General features: G+C 36.1%; 1 protein-coding gene across 10 annotated transcripts in view; it reads left to right on the top strand.

Moving 5' to 3' along the window:
• Positions 1-24410, top strand: part of OSBPL8 (oxysterol binding protein like 8) — a 176213-nt gene that overhangs the window by 25094 nt on the left and 126709 nt on the right. For 3 of the 10 annotated variants that reach the window (XM_081309168.1, XM_081309163.1, XM_081309169.1), the window contains one exon: positions 20030-20218. The exons of the other annotated variants lie outside the window; for them this stretch is intronic. In XM_081309168.1, coding sequence (XP_081165294.1) covers positions 20061-20218 — 158 coding nt within the window. In that variant the 5' untranslated portion in view covers positions 20030-20060. Of the gene's footprint in view, positions 1-20029; positions 20219-24410 lie in introns of those variants that run through there. 10 annotated transcript variants of the gene reach the window in all.

Here is a 24410-nt window from a genome sequence, read left to right as displayed (position 1 = left end):
GATTACAAGGATATGCCACCATGCCTTGCCTGGCATTATTTACAAAAAACAACTAAGATTGAAATGAAGTAGTGATATAATAACTTCATACTGCTTTTTCAGAGAGAAGACCACATTATTAACTTTTTAGACTTGGCCTTTTTTGTGGTTCTGGTATAAGATTGTGGCATAACTCAAGAAGGTTGGAGAGAAGAGAATATGTAGTGAAATTTAAAGTTACTATCAATTTTTAGGCCTATATGGGACTTTTATTGGCTGAGGTGACTTAAAGAATAGCATGTGGGGGATGTTTCTCTTACACTCTCTATTGTGGCTTTCCAGGTTGATTTGACAAGTATCTATTACTTTAGGATGTACCTTTCTAAAGCAGCCTCTTGATTCATTTCATAATTCTGAAGCTTTTGTTTGATGGTTAACTACAGTGCAAAAAGCATTCAGGAATAAAAATGAGACTTTATGATGTATGGTTTATGTACAAAGAGTTTCTTCAAATTGTTTAAAACCAGGTAGAAGAGATTCTGCTTATCATAATTCTCAGACATTTGTAAAAGTGAAGTCTCCTTAGGAATGTCCTGTGAATCACTGGTGATTTGATCTGTTTTTAACAACACTTAAATAGTACCAGGTGAAATGTTACAGGGTGTACTATTGGGTAGGAGTGAAACAGAACAGGATGAATAGACTTTTAGAAGACAATTCTCTATTAATCTCTTGTATTTCTGCTTATCTTGCAAGTAAAGAATTGTCTACTTGTTCTAGACTTTATTTTCAAGGATGTTTGTATAGTAAATAGTCTGATAGAGAGAGACAGTATCTTCCTGTGGAGGAAAGAGAAAGCATGCTTGTTTTCCATTGTAAAATGTTTTCTATTTTACTGCAATCCCCTGCTGTCTTCAAGCATTCACTTAAGTCTGTTTATATTACTTCTTGGAATTCAGTATGAATAAGATAGATAACTAGAAAAGACAGGAAAAGTAATGGTGGAAATTTAGGATTTTCTAAACTGCTGACTTTGCAAGTGTTTTAGAAGTTTTGTTTCACTCTAAGGAAATAATAGCAGAGATCTCAGACCATGTGGTTTAAGCAAGGAAAATGATGTGAAACTCTAATCAGCAGATCCATACTCAATGAAAATGCCTTTCCATCAAAAGATTGAAAATATGTTTGCATTCTAGTTGTGATAAAATATTTAAGATATAAATATTATATATAAATACTATTTTGATTCCATATAAGAAGCAGTTTTTCTTTAGGAGGTATTTATGCTGATCATGCAAGATATAAACATTTGCACTGAATTTGAAAGAAGCTGCAATATACTTTATTGATTTGCTGTGTTATTGTTAAGTTACCTTACATTCCCCTAACCCCCTGGATAATATATTACTCAAAAGACAGGTCCTAGTATGGACTTTAAAGTTGAGGTGATATTTTACAACTTATTTTCTTTTGCATTGTGGTAATTGATGCCAGCAATATTTAGACAAGAGTTAAAACAGGCTCTTAGATTGTAGAATATTAGAGTTTTAGGGAAATCTCAGTAACTGTCATCTTAGTCTCATAATTTTACTTAGGAAATTTAGATTCAGAAATATAAAATAGTATAGAGGTGTGGACCTGACTAAATGATAGCAAGTGTGTAATATCATTTATATCTTATCATGCTACATCAGGATAGGGGAAAGTAAAATGCCTTGGGAATGGACATTTCATGGCATGGTACAGTTTTGTGGCAGGATCTTCTAATATTTGGTATGGTGGTGTACGTTGATGAACATTTTTTATTTTTTAGAATTATTATATTAGAAAAATGAAACTTGGGGGTGGGGGTGGTAAAAAATGAAACTTTTGACTTAAACAAGGAAATGTGTGTATTTTATTAATTAAGCTAAAGTTAAAATAGAGAAGGAGTAAAAACAAGTAACTATATACTAGTGGTACATGGAAAACATTTTGAAATTGGTACTACAGAGAAACACTGATAGAGGGAGAAACAGTTGCTGGGCACAGTAGTACATGTCTGTAATCCTAGCGGCTTGTGAGGCTGAGGCAGGAGAATCCCAAGTGCAAAGACAGCCTCAGCAATTTATCTAGACCCAGTTTCAAAATAAAAAGTAAAAAGGGCTGGAGATGTGGCTCAGTGCCCCTGGGTTCAAACCGTGATGTACACACACACACACAAGAAGGGGGGAAATAGTTGATATCTTGCAGAATAATTATGTGACTGATGGAACAATAAACACTTGAAAAAAGTTCAGTTATTTCTTTTGTGTTGTATATTGATGAGTAGATCCTACTGATTTAGTTGAGTATTTGTGTGTTAATGGGAGTGTTCTTTTTTTTTTTATAATATGTAAATTTATTTTTTTTATGTGGTGCTGTGGATTGAACCCAGTGTCTCACATGTGCTAGGCAGGCACTCTACCACTGAGCCACAACCTCACCTCCCCCATCCCCCCGGGAATGTTCTTAATACATTTTCTCCTCTTGGACTATTTAAAATATTGGTCATCATAAAGAGACATGTAATACTACTCTTCAGTTATGCCAGCAATTTTTTTCAAAGATTTTTGAATTAAAATGAAACAGTATATATAAAAACAGTTTACAACAGTGTCAACACAGTGGTATTTAAAAAAATAGTTGTACAATTTGTATACTCTAAAGTGCATAACTCTTATAGGTCAATGAATTTTTACATGTGTATACACAAAAAACTACTGCTCAGGGCAAGATACAGATGATTTCAAGCTCCACGGTGGTCTCTGCCATCCCACCTCTGGTCAGTGGTACAATAATAACCACTATTCTAATTGTTCTTAAGTTTCTAGAACAGTGGTTAGCACATAGTAGGTGTTCAGAAATGTTAAATGAATGAATGTGGTCTTCAGATCTTATATGCTGTCATAGATTCTTTCTACATTACAATTTTTGCCCTTATAGTTGTTTTCTCTTTATTTTTATTTTTATAAATGTTTAAAATGTGTTATATCTGGCCAATTTTTCTTTTATTTCTTATGCTTCTTCAAAGACAGGTATTTCTTCATGCACTAAACAAATATTTCATTTTCATTCTCCCCACCCTTGCCAAAATTTTGAAGTAAAATATTTGTCTTAATTGAACTGCAGTTAATTTTGTTGTGCTCATAAGTTTTTCATTTTAAAACATTTTAAAGTTCAAGTAAATCAGCTCTCAGTTGTTAAGAGCATAGGATGTTGTCATAAACCTGAAAAGATATCACACTTGTAAAATATTCAGAAAAAATTCTTAACATCACATATCCATCCAGTGTTCAAATAATACTAATTGAGATTTTTTTTAATACAGTTTATTTCTATCAGGATTCAAATAAGGTCCATCTACTACAATGGTTTCACTATTTCTTATGAGTATCTTTTAATCCAGATATTTCTCCTACATCATATTCCTTTGAAGTTTTATTTATTGAAGTCTGATTGCTTTGTAGTTTACCTTGTCGGTTTTCAGATTGTATCCCCATGGTATCATTTAAAATTGTAATCAGTTCTAGAGGATTGATATAAATGTGTTTTATTTTTTATTTACTTTTACTGAGAATATTTCACAGTGATATATACTTCTATAAGGAGGCCTATACTATCTGGTTGTTCTCTGTTTTTTTTTTTTTTTAAACACCACTTTCCAAATATTACACCCACTTTTCAGGATGTATGTAAAGATTAGTATGATGTATAGAAAGCAGTTAGCAAAGATACATAGAAGGCAGTTAGCGAAGCCCTGACCTTTTATATTTTTTTGTATTTAAATGTGCTTATTTGGTTTTCCACATTAAATTTGTAGTTGTGACATCAGTAGTTATAGGATGCTAAAAGATCAGCAGAGTTGAATTAATAACTTTTAACAAATATTTATAATCTTTGAAAGATTATTTATATTATTTTGTGCCTACTTTATTCGATGTTGTCTGGGTTCATAGCCAGTTTTTAATTTCAGGTTATGACTTGATGTTTATGGACATTTTCATTCTTCCCTAATTTTATTTCTCCCCAATGCCATTTTTCCCCATTTCATCTGTCCTTGTTGTTTATATGTATATTTTAAATGGTTGTAATTCACCATAATATCTAGATATTTTATTTTGTTTTCTTAAAAAAAGATAATATCCTAGCATAGTCTCTCTTCCATATTGCTTTATATTCATCATAACCTTTTTAAGTCGAATTGTCATGTTTTTCCAGTAAGATGATTTACAATATTTGTAAATGTTACTTTGTTTTTGAATTGAACAAAGAGGTATAATATATTGGTCTTTAAAACACACTATTTCAAACTTTCTTTTTCTTGAGAGTGAATGAGTGTGGGAATATCTTGGTCTCTTTGGGCTGCTGCACACAGCGCCATAGATCGGGTAGTTAAACATAGGAATTTGTTTCTTACAGTTCTGGAGGCTAGAAAATCTAAGATTAGGACACTAGCATGTCAAGCTCCTGTGAGGGCCTACTTCCTGGTTTTAAGACAGTGGTCTTCTAGCTGTTTCTTCACATGGTAGAAACTTAGAGAAGCATCAAGCTCCCTGTGTATCTTCTTTTTTAAGAGCATTAATCCTATCAGAGTGCTTGGTCTTTAAAATCCAATTATGTCTCAAAGGCCCCATCTTGAGATATCACATCAAGGATTAAGGTTTTAACATACGAACTTTGGGGAGGACACAACTATTCAGTCATAGCATGGGGGAATCAATTGTTTATATAATGCATATTATTTAAGGTCCTAAATATACTATTGACTTAGGACCTTGTCTGTGTACTTTCACCATATCACATTTTATTGTTGGATTTTATGTAAACATCCTTTTTTCATTAAAATTTTGAATTCTAGAACTACTTAATTAATAGGCAGTCCTTAAGTAGCAAAGTTGTAGTCAAATTTACCTGAAAGACTTGAGATTTAACCCTATTAACAGGAAGGACAGATTTATTTTCTCACAAGTGAGAGAAAAGATCATTAAGATTAAATGATACAGAGTTCAATAGTAGAGCGCTTGCCTAACATGTGTGAGGCACTGGATTTGATCCTCAGCACCACATTAAAAATAAATAAATAAATACAACAAAGATATTGTGTCCATCTACAACTAAAAAATATTTTAAAAAATTAAATGATGCATTATGAATAACTACTTCATGGAAAGGGGTCATGTTATTATATTAAATTAATTATTGCTATAATTAATTTCTTTTAAAATGGAACCAGACTAATTTGTTTTCTTTGAGACAAATTGGTGTGTGTTGAATCTGATCTTTAATTATAGTATTTCTAAATAGGAAAAATTTACACTTTATTTTTAGGTTTTTAATATTGGCAAAATGCGTATAACATAAAATTTACCATCATAATAGTTTTTAATTGTGCAGTTCTGTGGTATTAAGACCAGTTGTCCATTGGTATCTCCAGGAGATTGGTTGTAGAACCCCCAGATGCTCAAGTCCTTTATATAAAATGGCATGGTATTTACATATGACTAATGCACATCCTCCTATATGATTTAAATCATCTCTAGATGACCTGAAAAACCTAACATAATGTACATGCTATATAAATAATTATTGTACTCTGTTGTTCAAAGAATAAGAGAAAATGTCTATACTTGCTTTCCCCCCCAAAATTTCAATCTACATTTGGTTGAAACTGTGGATGTGGGACCTGTAGATATGGAGGGCCAACTACACACCCATGTTGTTGAACAATAATTAGCACCTTCCTTCTTCAAAACTCTTCTTATCTTGCAAAACTGAAACTCTGTACCCACTAAGCAATAACTTCCTACTCACCTCTCCCTCAAATTCCTGGCAACCACTATTATACTTTTTATCTTTTTGTAGGTGGAATCATCTAGTACTTGTTTTCTTTTAAATTAATTAATTTATTTTAATTAGGTATATATGGCAGCAGAATGCATTTTGATTCATTGTACACAATTGCAGCACAACTTTACATTTCTATGGTTGTACACAATTTAGTGTCACATCATATGTGCAGTCATACATGTACCTAAGGTAATGTTGTCCATCAGGAAAGTCCACCATATTTCTTGCCCCCATGCACCTTCCCTATCCTCCCTCTCCTTTGCCCAATCAAAGTTCCTCCAGTTTTCTCATGCCTCCCCACCTCCCCATAGTACTCGTTTTTTAATGACAAGCTTATTTTGTCCACAAGGTTCATATGTAGATAGGTTATAGCATGTCAGAATTTCCTTCCTTTTTAACACAATAATATTCTATTGTAGGTATACTTTGCTTATCCATTCACCTGATGATGGGTTGCTTTCACATTTTACTTACTGTGAATCATGCTGCTGTGAATCTGAGTGTACAAATCTCTCTTTGAGACTCTGCTTTCAAGTCTTTTGGGTTTTTACCCAAGAGGTAGAATATGGTAATTCTATTTTTAATATTTTGAGGAACTGCTGTACTGTTTTCCACAGTGGCTATGTACATTTATATTTACATTCCACTTATATAGTGCACAAGGTTTTCAATTTCTCTTCCTTCCTACCACATTTTTAAATGCACTTCTTTTTGTAGGGAGAAATATTAGTCTTGTTATTTACATCCCTTTATAGTTACAACATGTTTGCATAATTAGAAATTGAGTTTTGACTACTGTGAAAACCCAAGGTTTTTGTTGGGAATGTTAAGGATATTATCTTTCACACTATGCTAAGTGCTGATTTAGTGGCTTTAATGAACATTTGGATTCTGTTGTACAAGAAATGGTTTTAGGAAGAAAATGGCAGAGAAGTAAGGCAATTGACAGACATGTTTTACTCTTTTATCCAATATATTAATTTTTTTTTTTTTGGTATCAGACTCAACCCATGGGTGCTTAACCACTAAGCCACATCTCTAACCCTTTTTATTTTTTGATTATGAGACATTCTTGCTAAGTTGCTTAGGGCCTTGCTAAATTCCTGAGGCTGGCTTTGAACTTGTGATCCTCCAGCCTCAGCCTCCTGAGCTGAGTTTTCAGGTGTGCGGCACTATGCCCAGCCATTATTCTTTTGAGAGCTTTCTTGTTCGAGAGCAGAGGAACATCAACATTTTACCTGTTGTAATTGCTTCTCTTCTATACTAGTTGATAGTGACCAATGGAAGTAGCTACTGAATGGACCCCCATTGGGATTATTTTTCACTTTTTAAAAAAGCTCTAAGTGGTAAATTTAAAAGTGAGTTGTCAAACCCCAAATAAACAAACTTGAATAAAATAGAGCTGCTCTTATATTGACTTAATTTTTTTGTATATTTCCCTCTTCTCACACTTTGTCCCCTGTCATCCCATTGTCACTGATGGAATATATCTGCCATGCAGTGTGAAACACTACTAGAAATACAGAAGAATATATGAGTGACCTGCCTATGGTTCATTTGTATTTTCTGCTTAGGCTACATTTCTTACCAGTCTTTGCTTAGCTAACTGCCACTCATATTGTTTTGATCTCAACTTAAACATCACGTCCTGTGAGAAGCTGCCTATGACCTCATGTAAAGTTAATGAGATCATGTGTTTTTATGCACTTTGATTCTCTAGAGCTAGGATAGTGCTTGATGCCTGTCAGGCACTCAGTTATTGTAAACTGTCATCATGGGGCTTTGGATCTAACAGAGGAGGCAGATTTATAAACCAGTGTTTAGAAATACTGTGTGATCAGTTCTGTACTAGAAGCATTTTGGGTACACTGAAGAAGAAACAGCATTGCACTAGAGGGGAAATGGAGTCTACTTTCTCTTTTCCTTTTTTAGAACTAGTCTGCTAATTAGTATATATTTTCAAGTTTATTCATTTGTTTAAAAACATTTAAAGTATCTATGCCAGATAAGTTTATAACAAATCATCCATATTTTGAGCCTCATTGTCTTTTTTTTTTTTTTGTATGTGTGTGTGTGTGTGTGCACCAGGGATTGAATTCAGGGGCATTCAAAGACTGAGCCACATCCCCAACCCTATTTTGTATTCATTTAGAGACAGGACCTCGCTGAGTTGCTTAGCGCCATGCTTTTGCTGAGGCTGGCTTTGAACTCTTGATCCTTCTGTCTCAGCCTCCAAAGCCCCTGGGAGTACAGGCATGTGCCACTGTACCTGACTTCTTGTAGTCTTTTGTTCAAAGTTTTGACAGGGCCTGGTCTTAGCGATATTTTATAGGAGGAGATGTGGGAGGCAGGTGAGAGGGGAAACTACAAGTCTTATTTCTTGTGTGGTTTTTATTAAATAGGTTGCTTATATATCAACTGGATTATTTAGATTCTTAGAGCCAAATATTTGTAATTTGTCATAGTTTAGCAAATATAGGCTGTTTATTGTATATATATAATATCCACCCTCATCCTTGGGGGATATATTCCAAGACCCCCAGGGGATTCCTGAAATCGTGGATAATACCAAACCCAACATATACTATGTTTTTTCCTATAAATACATACCTATGATAAAATTTAATTTCTAAATTAGGCACAGTAAGAGATGAATAACATCATCTAATTATAAAACAAAACAAATTTTGAATAATGTAAAAAATGGTTGCTTGAACATAAAGCACTTTGATATCATGATAGTGAATCTGATAACTGAGATATCTAAGAGACTATTGGATAGGTAGCTTATATACTGTGGGGATTCTGGGTAAAGGAATGATTTATGTCCTGGGTGAGCAGTGTGAGATTTCATCACACTATTCAGAGTACCACACAATATAAAATTTAAGAATTGTTTATTTCTATTTTTCCATTTATGTTTTTAGACCACAGTTGATTGAGGGTACCTGAAACCTTGGAAATTGAAACCATGGATAAAGGGGGTGCTACTATTTGAAATTCTAAAATTATATTTATTTGTGGGCCTGGTGTATATTCAGTGCTGAAGTACTTGCCTAATGTATGCAAGGTTCTGCATTTAGTTCCTAGTACTGCAAGATAAAAAAATTATAATTATCTATAAACATGCTAAAAAGAATATTAAAAATTATTCTTCTATCGTCCTTTAGGCTTTAATTCTTTTCTGTTGTCTGTTTTTATTTTGTCATCTCACTTTCAATTATATAGTATGATTGAACATGAAAGACTCAAGTTATCTTCTACTCAAACAAAATTGCTAAATAGCTGTATTATGAAGTGATCATAGTTAAAAAAGTGGTTCTACATGTATCCAAAAGATGAAATCACAATATCAATTTACTGTAATAGAAGAATGTTAAGATCTAGCTGGGTGTGGTGTCATCCCAGCAACTCAGGAGACGGAGGCAGGAGGATTGCAAATTTGAGGCCAGCTTCAGCTATCATCTTGCATATTATAGTATATTGTGTTAGATTTAGTAGGCCAATCAATGTTCTTCCTAAAAAGTGATTTTTATTATAAATTTAGATTTTGAGTTCTAACTGAACTCAAAATTGAACCCACCATTGAACCCAGGACCTTGTTTATGTCAGACAAGTACTCTACCATAGAGCTACACTTTCAGCACTAATTCTTTAAATTTTTTCCTTAGAATGATTACATTTTTTATTGTGAAGATGAGACTTTTAGATTTATGTATGATACATTAGTGTAGAGTTCAGTATACTGTTGAAGAGCCTGGCAGTTGACCTTGTATAATCAACCACCGGGTCAAGAAATGAAACACTGATAGTATTCAGAAACCCTCTTGCATCCCATCTTAATTTTGAGACCATCCATTCTCCTTAAAGAAAAAATTGAAATTTATCTGAGACTTTCTTTTTGGTCCAGCATATGATCAGATTTGGAAATCTGTGTATTTGAAAGCAACATGTATTCTGTAGTTGTTGAGTGTAGTGAAATTTATAGGTTAGTTGATCAGCTGCTTTATACCTTGCTTTACACCCCTTCCCCCAATCCTTGGCTAGTGGGAGCCCCTTCAGTCTGGCACCTGAGTTATCCAAGATAACCTAGCCTGTTTTATTCCTTTGTTGTCTTGGACCTGAAATGTGCTATTTCTCTAAGATTCTCTGGTGTCTTTTAATGAAAAACTGCATTTAAAAGATCACAGTCTGTATGCCGGAGTTCTGCTGTTACTGGATTGGTCATCATTTCAAGTACTCTTTTGACATTTCCTTTTAAAATAAGTGAGCTCTGTGTTTTACTTGGAATGATTCTTTTCTTTCTTTCTTTCTTTCTTTTTTTTTTTTGAGGTTTTAAGAAGGGAAGTGTGAATGTGTAGTAAGAGGGTCTTGGTGGTGCAGGTTTCCTTGACTTCAGGTAGATATTACTTCAAGTTATGTTCTACCATTCATAAATACTTTCTTCTCTGTATCTAACCAAAATATATTTATTTTCAAACTTGGAAATTACCTCTCTAATCTACACCCTTTCTACAAATATTTTGGATTTTTTGAAGTTATATACTCTGTAGTAATTTATCTGAGATTACGTTATCTTTTCAGGGCAGTATGTATCTACTGGGCAATGATGTGAACTAATTTTGCTTGTGCTAAGTCTAAAACCAAATAAACAGATATCAAACAATATTACCTCCTTCCTCACCTTACCACCACCGGGGGGGGGGGGGTGTGGGGGTGGGGGGCAGTGCCGGGGAGAAGGAAAAGAAAAGTCCAAAGGTTAAAATAGATTACATGAGTTAAGCCTATAAAGATTTATGAAAGGTTCACCATTAATTAATCCTACTAAGGTTATTTCTATATTCTACTTTTGATAATTTGTTTTTAGTCAATATAGAGGGGCTTTGCAAGAGTATTTTTTTTTAACCCTCACTATACTCACTTAGAATTGTGGATTTAAAATCCCTATGTGCCGTTGTCTTAGCTATTCTCCAAGTTGCCTGAGGACAGGATTGATGTTTAATGGTTTTCTGTATGTCCAGATTTGAGACAGTATCTCCTATATCACCAGAGTTAAGTAATACTTACTGAATGTGTTTTGAGTCCTATAAAGGAATGTATAAATGACAGTGAAGCAACAATAGGTATTGAGATTCGTGACCCACACATTTTATGAATTGTGTATACAAGCCATTGGTTCAGAGTTAATGTTAAGTCATTTGTATTTTGTGAGAATTTTGGCCATAGTGATTTCTTATTTTTCATCGAACTTAAGCTGACGTCTGTTTTCCTCTGGGCAAAGTGCTGACAACATAGTTTTGACTAGGCTCTGTATGAGGAGTGTGTATTTATAAAGCAACAGATCAAGAAATTCTAGAGTACATTTTCCTTTGTGCTTTTTTAAAATAGCCATTGTCACTTGAATGAATGTTTTGTGAGAGTGTGTGTGTATAAAACACTACATCTATTTTAAGTATTTAATGTGTTTGTGAAATCTGGAGTTATAAAAAGTATTTGGACATCTTTCTAGTTCAGAATTTAAGTAACTTCTAGGGCTTTTTAATGTGTCATTATAGGAATGGAAACCAGATTATAATGAACTTATGAAGTAAATGTACCTGGATGCACAGTAATGTGTATGTATTTAGTGGTTTCGAAATAAGATGCGTTTTTATTTTATTGTTTTTGAGGAAACAGTATATTTGGGGAGTAAAACTAGCAAAGTACATACTCAGTCGTAATCAAGATAGGGAAAAAAATATATTTGCCTCCCCTTATCTCCTTGCATCTTATATCATCAGGTAATTTGCTACACTGTTTCCCTTTCTCTCTGAGAGCTGTGACTAGTTCACTCTATATCTTGTCTCCCTGGTTGCATGTCCCTGGTTGCATGTTTTCCTCATCCATCTTGGAAAAGTTGTACACAGTGTTTTCGGATAACTTGCACTGCATGCTGCTGCTGCTGCTGCTTCTTCTTTAAGTATTTTTAGCAGTAAATGGACACTTACCTTTATTTTATTTGTTTATTTTTATGTGGTATTGAGGATCAAGCCCAATGCCTCCCACATGCTAGGCAAGTGCTCTACTGCTGATCTAGAACCCCAGCCCTGCACTGCACACTTCTAAGCCAGCTTCTTCCTTGTCTATCATTGCCCAGCTTTTTGCCTGCTTCCTGCATTATCATCTACATTATTATTGTTTTTCTATTTTTATTTCCCTTATTATCAATATTAATAGAATAGAGTAACATAATTTATAGATGTCAGAATATTATACTCCCCAAAGCATATGTGCTATACTATTTCACAGTAATTGTGATGAAGTTCTTTGAGTAGGTTAATCAAATAATTCACTTACTTTTTCCCCCATCATAATGCTTATGAACAGGATGTTGGTGCTAGCTTAATATTTGCAAACTGTCAAATTTATGTGATTAATTTCTCATTAAGCTTTCTTTTAGGATTTAGATATAGTGGATTAGTTCAAGCTAGCTAAACCAAGTTCATATTTGTAGTCTGTCTCACTAATAAGTAAGAAGATAATGGTATAATTTTTTAGTGATAAAACGATAATATGCTTTTAAATAAAGTATGTTGTATTCCATGATCAGCACTTTTGCTTTTGAGAATCTTCATTTTTGCTATGTATGTACTTAACACAAAACTGAGGGCTATCCTGTAAATAGGAATCCACAATATAGTTTGCTGCCTTCAGAGTCAACCATCATTCCAAATGGCCTCATAATGTGGTTATGATTAAATGGCTATGTGGTAAAACTATCAGCCTTGCTTATTAGGTGCTCCTTTTTCTTTTTTTCTGTAACTGACATACAGTTTATTCCCAAACTAGAAAAGTCTTTTTATAAAAATTACTTTCTGTAGGAACTTTGCTGGGGAAAGTGTAGACAATGAGGCACCAATTCTTCACATAGTGTCTAGAACACTGATAACAAAAGAGAGAACATAGCGTTTCTTAAACTTTGAATTCAGCTACTAATTAATGTTTAAATTAAGATACAAGCCTAGCTTTAGCTTGGCAATTTTGAAAAATGAGTCTTCAGGGTTGTTGTATACAGTACTGTTTTACAGAAAAGTTATTGCACCTTTATTTTTTTTTTTGTGGTTATAGTAGCAATATACTCCTTAAAAAGCTTAAAATGGCAGAGGAGACTACTTTGGTTTTTCTTAAGCCTATTCCTTAAACCCTACTGCCATCAAATTTATTTTTAATTACTATTTTAACTTTAAAAAACACATTTCATTTTTCCAGATTTATTATCATTTAAACTTTTATCATTATCATTTTGACTTTTCACCTCTGAAATATGGAGTGATTAGTGCACTCAAACTTTAAGCTCCCAACCACCCTCTTCCTCCTTGTTAGCAGTGTTTCTTAATTCCCTTTTATCAAAGGTGAGGAATTTAAGGTACTTGTCTTACTCCCTTTCCTCTTCTTGCTGCCTTTCTTTGGTGAGTCATGTTATAAATTTTATTTCCTGTATGTCGTCTTTGCTTTTAAAATAGTAATTCTGTCTTTACATAGTATATCATGATATACTGCGTATCTGTTAATGGCAACTTCATTTTTTTCAGTTGCCCAGGTGCAGCTGCTGAATTTGGCAGGCTGGATCTGATAGGCAATGAAGACACTCTCTTTAGACACAGTAATGTTTATTTTTGCAATATTGTGAAAGCAAAAGTGAAAGAAGAGATAGGAGAGGGAAAGAGAAGGGTGGGGCAAAGGAGGATGAGGGAGAAGGAAGGAGGAAGGGGAGTGGAGAGAAAAAGGGGAGAGGGTCGGGAGGGAGGGAGAGAGAGGGAATCTGGACATAAAGAGAATACATCACCAGATCAGGGAAACACCAACTCCTGAAGTCTTATAGCTTGGGAGTCCTGGGGCAACTTTTCAGAGTCTCCATGGGAAATCCTGGGCAGAGCACTCTCCATGGGTGAGAACCCAAAGTCTTTCTTCCAGTGGGACTCCTTAAATACAAATTGGAACAAACAATGTACTGTTATAGCAGCCTGAATGACTTAGTGCTGCACTTCATTCCCCAGAGGACTGGCCACATTGCAGAAGGGAGGATGTTCACCTTGAGATAAGTAAAATAACTGAGTTCCCCTAAGTGAGCCAAATCAACAGAGAAGTCATTATTCTTTAGATGTTCTGTCAGGAACATTCAAAGGTCACTGCAGGTACATGAAAGGGAAGATCTTTAATATTTTTCCTTACTCCTTTTTAGGGCAAAAATCTTGCTGAGTTCCTTTCTGGCTCACCAATAAATCAATTTGACTCTATAGTCAAAGTTTATAAAGAATTTGACATTGTTTACCACATCTGCTACTATTCTGCTGCAAGCTACCATTGTCTCTTTCTTTCCTGGATTATGGCAGTAGCCTTCTAATTTATAATCTATTCTCAACTAGCATCCAGAGAGAACCTGCATAAATAAGATCCTTTCATTTCTTAATTTTCCCTTTCAGCAGTAGCTTCCCATCTCATTCAGAGTAAAAGTCCAAGTCCTTGTCTTACCAAACTTTCTGTGATTTGGAACTTAAGTTATCTTTCTGTCCTCTTTTGCTCATCATTCTCTTCCTTGTTCTAGTTACCAAGGCAGTCTCTTGACTATTTTTCAAACACTCCATATTCTTCTACCCCATGTCTTTGTGTTTGCTGATTAGAGTTCTGCCTGGACATTTGTGTGGTTCACCTCTTCATGTTCTGAGTTCTTGTTTCAGCATCCTTTCAATGAGACCTAAAGGCCTTTCTAGGCAATGCTATCATCTAAAATTCTCCCTTATTCCTGCCCATGTAATGTAATTCCTCCCTGCCTAATTTTTATAATTGGCACTGATTGCTGTCCAAGTATACCATATATATGTGTATATATATATTAACAATATACTTTAATTGTTAAAAAATGATCAGATCCAGTTAGTGGAGGAAAACAAACTATTGCAGATACTTCAAGCAAAAAGAAATTAGTAATTTATTGACAAAGTTGGAGATATGGAAATAGACTATTCCTTCAGGTTTATCTCTGCTGAATGTTATAGCTGCTTGGTTGTTTCACCTGGCTACCTGACAGGAGAACATTTGTTGATCACTGTGAAAACCTCATGTCTATCAAAATCCATGTGTCTGTTCACTGCCATCAGAAGAAAAGTTTGTTGTTGTTGTTTTTTTTCCCTCTCTCACCTTCTAAATATTGTGTAGTACATTGCATTAGCCAGAGGCAAATATATGACAAATATAATTCTCATCTAGTGCTTTTTATCTTCTGTGATATAAAGGAGAGCACAGAAGGTACTGAGAATGAATGATGAAACAAATGTGTCTGTATATATATAAGATATGAATACATACTTGCATGAAACTACTCAGGGTTCTCTAGAAAACACAGTCAGACAGTCTGTGTGCATGTGCCTGCAGGGGAAGAGATTGATCAATTGCCTGATATTAAGGGATTTACTTATGTAGTTAGGGGGATTGGCAAGTATGGAATTTATAGGACAGGCTGTCAGGCTGTAAGCCCAGGGAAGAATTGGTATTGGAGTTTTGAGTCCAAAGGCACTCTGGGGATAGAATTCCTTCTTTAGAGGACCTAAATTTTCTTTTTAAAAAAGTCTTTGGCTGATTGGATGAGTCCCTTGACATTATGAAGTTAACTTGTTTTACTCTGTGCTGATTTAAGTGTTAGTCATGTCTAAAAAATACCTTCACGACAATATCTAGACTGGTGTTTGACCAAACATTTGGTAATCCAGCTTAACCAAGTTGACATATAAAACTAACCATCATGGTTCATCCCTTGCCAACTTGGCATCTGTATATATCTCCTTAAACCACGCTATCCTTCCCTCTCTCTCCAAATTCATAGTGATGTTATAATCTGCTGTACCTCAGAATGTGACTGTTTTTGGACACAGGGCCTTTTGAAGAGTTAAAGTTAAAATGAGATCTTTAGGGTATTCTCTAATTCAATATTTCTGATGTCCTTATAAGCAGAGTAATTTGTATAGCTGTGTCCAGAGGAAAGACCATGTGAAGACATAGAGAAAAGAAGGCCACCAACAAACCAGAGAGAGGCCTCAGAAGAAATCAAACCTGCCAGTGCATTGATCTTGAACTTCTAGCCTCCAGACAAATGAGGAAGTTATCTTAACTCTCTGTATCTTATCTATATACAGATATATTGCATTGTTGAAGCATCCCATTGGTGGCACTTTGTTAAGGAAGCCCTAATAAATTAATATACTACTTAATATCCAAATAAAGACAATAACAAGGTCATACTTCTACATAATATGATACAACTATTCTGTCAATAATGTACTAAACCTTTTTGCAAAAGCAGATGTAAAATTTTTGGGTCATATTCATTCTTTGTGTAAATCTACTATGATATAGAGTTAATAGTACCTCAAAAATACTAAGATATAAAGTCAGTACATCTTATAAGGGAATAGGAGAGGGAAGAAATAAAATATAATTGATACATTCATATACAAACATTCATAACAAAATTAGAAATTACAGGTCTCATTTCTGTAACTATTCATGTAGTTGTATCAGGTGTTTGTAACTACCTTCTTCTAGTACATACTGTATTCCCTTCATCCTCAACAGTTACCTCTTCTGACTTCTGACTGGTTTTAGATCTGATGCAGAGACATAAACCACCATTTTGGAAGAATTTGGGTGATTAGTAGTCTTACCTGGATTGGGTTGGTGTAGTTTTCCATTGATTTTAATCACAGTGTGTGGTAGTACTCAGAGATCCCTAAGGAATCTCCTAAATTTAGAATATCCTTCCTTACCTCCATTGTGGAGTAGCAGTCTAATTTCCCTGAGTAATTGGGACCAGTCACTTTAGCCACCACAGTAACTCTTTTTCTCCTTGTTGATTTGGAGGCATAGGGACCCTAAAGTGGCTCGGTGATAGTTTCAAACTACAGTTCAGTGGGATCGTTGTGTCTCTTGGTGGAAGCATGCCTTTCCTTGAAACTAAGACCTGTAGAATAGCTGAGCATTAAGTTGTTGAGATAAGAAGCAAAAATTTTTCTAGTAGTAGGGGTAATGGTGATGCTTGTCACTCCCATTTTTTCCCTCTGATTCCTAGAGCTATAGATTCTGACTATGAAAGAAACAATACCTTTTATTAGATGTTTGTTCAGAGCATATATGGCTTCCTGGAGAACCATGTCCCAGCAAGATATTGCTATCTAGCTGGTTCTATAATTGAATCTTCAAAGGGCCAGTCCTCTCTTTTATCAAGTCAGTTGCTTCAAGACAGTAGAGAATGCTGTAAGACCAGTGAATTCCATAAGCATGGACTCATTGTTGTGCTTCATTTGCTGTGAAAGGAGTTCCTTATTCAGAAGCAATGCTATGTGGAATACCATGATAGTGGGTAGGAGTTTCTAAGTCCCCAGATGGTAGTTTTGACAGAAACATTGAATGCAGGGATGGCAGATCTGTATCCACAATATCTATTATAGTGGGAACAAAATGCTGCTCCTTCCCTGATGGAAACAGTTCAATTTTATCTGTTACAAACAGGTAATTTTATAATTACCCTGGTCAATGGTGCCATATTGGGTACTTGTTGGTGGTTTCTGCTGTTGGCCAATTGGGTCCTTAGCAGTGGCTATAACCAGGTCAGCCTTGTTGAATGGAAAGCCATGTTGCTGAGCCCAAGCTCCAGTCCTACCACCGTGGCTACTCTGTTTATGAACTCATTGGGTAATAGCAATAGTGACTGGAGAAAGGCTGCCTGGTATCATAGAATGAGCCATTTTATCCATTTTATCATTAAAATCTTATGCTACCAGGATCACCCTTTGGTGAGCATTCCCATGGGACATAGATATCCTCCTTATCTATGACCAGTTAGAAAGTATTTCAGGCTTTGTGGACCACATAGTCTCTGTCATAACGTGCTTTTTTCTCCCATAGCCCCCCTTCTCCTTTTCCTTCTTTATAGTCTTTTACAAAAATAAAAATCATTCTTAAATTATGTGCTGTAGTTTGCTGACATGCCCAACCTAAAAAGTAAAAATAAAAAAAGGTTCCTTAAGTGAAAATTTTATTGGAAAGGAATATATATTTCCAGACAATGAAGGTTAGGCAGGGTACTGCATTTATTTTAATCATAAATTGGAATGAACCCAAGAGAATATTAATAAGGCATACAAAACTCATGCTTATGTATATGTGTCCAACACATAATTATTCCAGAAATAGACAGTCCCCAATTTAATGATAGTTCTACTTAATGATTATTTTTTTTTTTTTTACTTTACGGTAATGTGAAGTTATAGTAAAATAACAATTCTGTTTTTCACTTTCAGTAAGTATTCAATAAATTATACAAGCTATTCAGTAATTTATTATGAAATAGGCTTTGCCCACTTGTATGCTAATAGAAGTGTTCCAAGCTTGTTTAAGGTAGGCTAGGTTAAGCTGTAATGTTCAGTAGGTAAGGGGTATTAAATGCATTTTCAGATTAGGGTATTTGCAACTTAAGGGTTTATTGGTACCTTATCCCATTTTAAATCAAGAAGCATTTGTAGTCACAAATCATCTGTTTTACAGCAAGTTAATTACCAAAGTTGAGGTAAAAAACTCAAAAATCTATAGGGACCTGACCAATAAAGAACCACTTTTGAAGTGACTAAGTAAACAATAGTTGGTGAACTGGTTAGTAAGTCCAAACATTAGCCAAACTTTGTGAAGATTAAATAAAACATGTCTTCTGATTGTATCTGATCTTTGATGATCACCATTTAAAGTGCAGGCTTCTGTTCCTAACATCCATCCTTTTAGGTAATTTTTAAAATCTCTAGCTATATAGTCCTTGAAAAAAGACTTGTGCTTTCAAGTCCGTGGGTGTTAATCATTCAGGGCAAGAGGTTATAAAAGTATTATAAAAAGCATAAAACGGATGTTACAATTAATAAACTTATAGGGAAGATAGGTACATAAACTGTTATATAGACAAATTTAAATAATTTAAAGTAGATAATAACATGTGACTTATGAACTTAAGCAGTTCAAGAAAAGAAAATACTTCCAGTTAGGGGAAGTAAAGGAAGGCTTTATGAAGAAGGTAATATGTGACCTGGCCTTCATAGGGTGGGTTAGATTTTGTTATGGAAAGGAAACATTCTCAATTCTCAAGAAGGAAGAAAGTGGGAGAAATATCAGAATATGAAAGCACTAGCATGTATGTAGAATAATGAACTGGCTGAGACAAAGGGTCGGGAAAAGCAAGAAATAACTGAGAAAGGCAAGTATAAGCAAAATCATCATTACCGTCAAACACCAAGGGAAGATTTTAAATTCTTTAATGAGAACAACTTAAGTTTCCTGACATTAAATTGACATGATCAGATCTATGCTTTTAATTTGGAGAGAGAACCAGTATAACATGTAGGTGTGAAGGCAGGGGAAGTACATGAATGCACGAACACTGTTGAGAAATCTTCCAGTGCAAGCAAAAAGTCATAAGAGGGTAGCTTTAAGACATGTCAGAGGATGGGAAGGTCAGCAAACTATAACTTAAAATCTAGAAATGATTTTTTATATTTTTAAATTTGTAAGGTACAAAAAGAAGAAGGTGGCAGGGTGGGAGAGGAGAATATATGACAAAGACCATATGAAGTGAGAAAGGGCCTATTACTAGGAAAGTTCAAGCATATGGAAATGGAAGAACTGACAGCATAAATCCTTACTATAAGAGTAAAGACTTATTAGATGAGCTCAGAAGCATAGGTAGAAAACATAGCCACAGAAAGGATGGTAACAGAATAAATTAAAATGGGATCATATAGAGTTGCTAAATTCAAAGCATTTGTGTATACTATTGAACATTTCTTTTAAAAAGGATTCTGTTACAGGTACTTTAAGTCAGTAATCAGAATCTACTTACAGGATTCACACAAGTAGCAAAAATGAGTGCAGCAATGAAGGTACAGATACAAATACATTGTGAGAGGTGGGTGCAAACTGGAGAATACCTGCCCCTTGTAAAGTGGAAGGTTTCTGCTAATCTCTAGTTACTGCTCAATGTTGCCAGGTCTTCCATAATTTCAAGACAAGTCCTAAATCCATATTATTATATACAGTTTTTCATTTTTCATTTTTTTTTAGAGAGAGAGAGAAAGAGAGTGAGAGTTTAAATATTTATTTATTTTTTTAGTTTTCAGAGGACACAACATCTTTGTTTGTATATGGTGCTGAGGATCGAACCTGGGCCACACGCATGCCAGGCGAGCGTGCTACCGCTTGAGCCACATCCCCAGCCCATACAGTTTTTCATTTTTAAAATACTTAAAAAAAACGACTTCGCTCCCGGCAGAGAAGCTGAATGTGTAATCAGCAATGGATTGTAAGTACCTGAGGCAAAGAAAGCTCAGTGTGCCCGCCTTTTTTTTTTTTTGAATATTTTCTATACAGAGAGAGTTAGTGGATTGGGATTGTTGGCTGGGCTGTAGTTTCGGGGCCGAAAATCCACTCCACGGGAGCTGCCATTTGCTTTCTGCTTGCTGTCTTGATGGCTCTGTCTACATTGTACAGCAGCCGCATCTAGAGGCTGGAACTGGGCTACGTGCCGAGCCCTGTCCTCCAAAGGCTGGACCACGGCTTTGAGCGCCTCGGTTGCCTGTTCGCTGCTGCACCTTTGGGCAGAGCCTGCTCTGGGAGCCGGGCACCGGGCCGAGGAGCGGCGGAGGCCGCGGCGGCGCTGCTAAGGTCACGGACAAGCGCGGCGCCCGTGAGCGCGGCCCAGAGGTGGAGGCGACGGCAGCAGGGTTTCATTTCTAGAAATCTGGACTGGAAACAGAAGCAGCAGTTTGTATAACCCCAAGATCTTGCTTATGCCACGAAACTGTAAGGGTAACATGAATATCATTGAGGAGGTCTAACAAGATGGCAGGCACGGAGACATCAAGTCTCTGACCTCTTGAACTGCGCGGGCACAGGGAGCTGTAAATTATCTAAAGGCTGTTTGCTCAGGATCACTAGGCAATGCTGAGCTAAGGTGGATCTGGGACGTATAGTCTGGGCCCCTCAGAAAACACACTGAGCACAGATCAGCTGCATTCAAGTTCCGGTTCGCCTGCTTCTCGTGACTCAGCACTAACGATCCCGCTGAAATAACTTGTCGGCCCTGAACTTAGAGGTAAAAGCCAACTGAGCCTTCATAGGCAGTGGCCACAGGACTGAAATGGGGATTGGGAGAGACAGTCAGGACCCACCCGTTGCATTGGTCACCCGGCATAGGGAACGAAGGGTCACCATTTGCATGGGATACCACCTTGGCAGAGAACTGACGTCACGGGAGGAGGAGATAACTGCATTGAAACCAGCGAGACAGGTGTGTAATCCCCTAGTCATCTCCACACAGCGGGGGTAACCTTAAGGGCCCCTCCCAGCTCTCCTGTGAGCGCGATAGCCAGACCGAGGGAATCAGGAGTGGTGCAGGACTCGCGGCGCGGAACTCCCGGCTATCCCACCAGTGCTGACAGCTGAGGTCTCTTGCACCAGCTACCGGGGGCGTGGCTACCGGAGGGCAAGCAAATTTGCTGGGGGTTCTCAGCCCCAAGCTCTACAAACTTAGGGTCTGAGGGAGGCAAACAGGGAGAGGGAGCCCAGGCGTTCATGAAAACAGGGCTCCCAGGAACAGCAGACCTGGCGTGTAGCCAGTATTGTGGTGAGCTTCACAGGTGAGCACGGCCTGGCTTGAGGAACCACAAGAGAAGGCCCTAGGCACTCAGGATTGGAGACCCGCCCAGTCTGGGAGGAGGAGCTGCTGCACAGTGATTGGTTTCCACCTATTGAGAGGAGAAGCTTGACCCAGTGGGCACAGCTCCACCTACTGGAAGAGAGGTTAATCGAACTCTAGGACTACATTTATTATTATTTTTATTGTCATTTTTTTCTCTTTTCCTTTTTTTTCCCCTTTTTCTTTCTTTTTCAATTTTTGTTGTTGTTCTTTAACTTTTTTAATATTTTCAATTTTTTGTTTTAAATTTTTTTTATTTTATTATTATTTTTTTAATTTTAATTTTCATTTTTTTATTATCATTATTATTTTGGTAAAAATTTTTTTTCTTTTCCTTCTTTATTTTCTAATTTTTGTTTGTTTGTTTGTTTGTGTTTCTTTTGTCTTTTAATTTCTTTTCAATTTTCTTATTCCCCCTTCCTTGAATTCTACCTGCCTCCTCTCATTCTCTTTAGTGACTTCTTCCCTGCCCTTCTAATACCTTTCCTCCCAAGCATCAAATAAATTTATAAGAGTAAACAGTAACTCAGCAGTCAAACAGAACAAGAAGTAACATGACCAGCATAAAAAAGCAAGGAAGAAAAGGACTACAAACAATGAAGGACAGCCTGAATATTCAGGAGGACCTAGAGTCAGCAGAAAAATGGTCACATAAAGAACTCAAGGAATACCTTAGACAGATGGAATGGAACCTTAGATACGAGACAGCAAATCCAAACAGTGAAAGAACACATTGAAAATGAATTACATAAACAGATAAAAGAAGAAGTAAAGCATCTTTATCAGGAGATAGAGAATATAGAAAAAAAATCAAACAATAATTCTAGAAATGAAGGAAACGATAAACCAAATTAAAAACTCAATTGAGAGTATCACTAACAGAATGGAGCAAGTAGAAGACAGAACGTCAGATAATGAAGACAAAATATATCATCTTGAAAAGAGCCTAGCCAACTCAGAAAGGCTGGTTAAAAATCACGAGAAAAACATCCAAGAGATATGGGATAACATAAAAAAGCCAAATCTACGAGTCATCGGGATAGAGGAAGGTACAGAGATTCAAACCAGGGGAATGAGTAACCCGCTGAATGAAATAATTATAGAAACCTTTCCAGAAATAAAAAAGGAAACAGATATACAAATTGTAGATGCATACAGGACACCGAGCACACAAAATCACAGCAGACCAACGCCAAGACACATTGTTATGAAGATATCCAATATACAGAACAAAGAGAAAATATTAAAAGCTACAAGAGAAAGGAGGCAGATCACATTCAGGGGTAAACCAATAAGGTTAACAACGGATTTTTCATAACAGACACTGAAAGCGAGAAGATCCTGGAACAACGTATTTTAAACAATGAAAGACAATGGATGCCAACCAAGAATTCTGTATCCAGCAAAATTAAGCTTCAGGTACGGCAACGAAATAAAAATCTTTCATGATAAACAAAAGCTAAAAGAATTTGCAGCCAGAAAACCAGCATTGCAAAGCATCTTGAGCAAAACACTACACGAGGAAGAAATGAAAAACAATAACCAAATCCATCAGTGGGAAGTGCCTCTATAAAGTCAGAGGGTGGGGGGAAAGATAACCTTGGAGAAACAAACTAAAAGAAGATAAATAATCAAACATGGCTGGAAGTACAAACCATATATCAATAGTAACTCTAAACGTTTATGGCTTAAACTCTCCAATAAAGCGACATAGGCTGGTAACATGTATTAAAAAAACAAATCCAACAATATGCTGTCTTCAGGAGACAAATCTGATTGGAAAAGACATACACAGGCTGAAGGTGAAAGGTTGGGGAAAAATAAACCACGCACACCCAGAATAGCAAAAGCAATTCTAAGCAGGAAGCGTGAATCAGGCGGTATAGCGATACCAGATTTCAAACTATATTACAGAGCAATAGGAACAAAGACAGCATGGTACTGGTACCAAAACAGGCGGGTGGACCAATGGTACAGAATAGAGGACACAGAGACTAATCCACAAAGCTACAACTATCTTATATTTGATAAAGGAGCTAAAAGCATGCAATGGAGGAAGGATAGCATCTTCAACAAATGGTGCTGGGAAAACTGGAAATCCATATGCAACAAAATGAAACTGAATCCCCTCCTCTCGCCATGCACAAAAGTTAACTCAAAGTGGATCAAGGAGCTAGATATCAAATCAGAGACTCTGCATCTGATAGAAGAAAAAGTTGGCTCCGATCTACATATTGTGGGGTCGGGCTCCAAATTCCTTAATAGGACACCCATAGCACAAGAGTTAATAACAAGAATCAACAAATGGGACTTACTTAAACTGAAAAGTTTTTTCTCAGCAAGAGAAAAAATAAGAGAGGTAAATAGGTAGCCTACATCATGGGAACAAATTTTTACTCCTCACACTTCAGATAGAGCCCTAATATCCAGAGTATACAAAGAACTCAAAAAATTAAACAATAAGAAAACAAATAACCCAATCAATAAATGGGCCAAAGACCTGAACAGACATTTCTCAGAGGAGGACATACAATCAATCAACAAGTACATGAAAAAATGCTCACCATCTCTAGCAGTCAGAGAAATGCAAATCAAAACCACCCTAAGATACCATCTCACTCCAGTAAGATTGGCAGCCATTATGAAGTCAAACAACAACAAGTGCTGGCCAGGATGTGGGGAAAAGGGTACTCTTGTACATTGCTGGTGGGACTGCAAATTGGTGTTGCCAATTTGGAAATCAGTATGGAGATTCCTGGGAAAGGTGGGAATGGAACCACCATTTGACCCTGCTATT

Source organism: Spermophilus citellus, assembly GCF_964194105.1.
Source record: "Spermophilus citellus genome assembly, chromosome: 10".
In the NCBI taxonomy this organism is placed as follows: Eukaryota; Metazoa; Chordata; class Mammalia; order Rodentia; family Sciuridae; genus Spermophilus; species Spermophilus citellus.
Note: the sequence above shows the minus strand (reverse complement) of the source record. Positions and strands in the feature narration are given on the sequence as shown.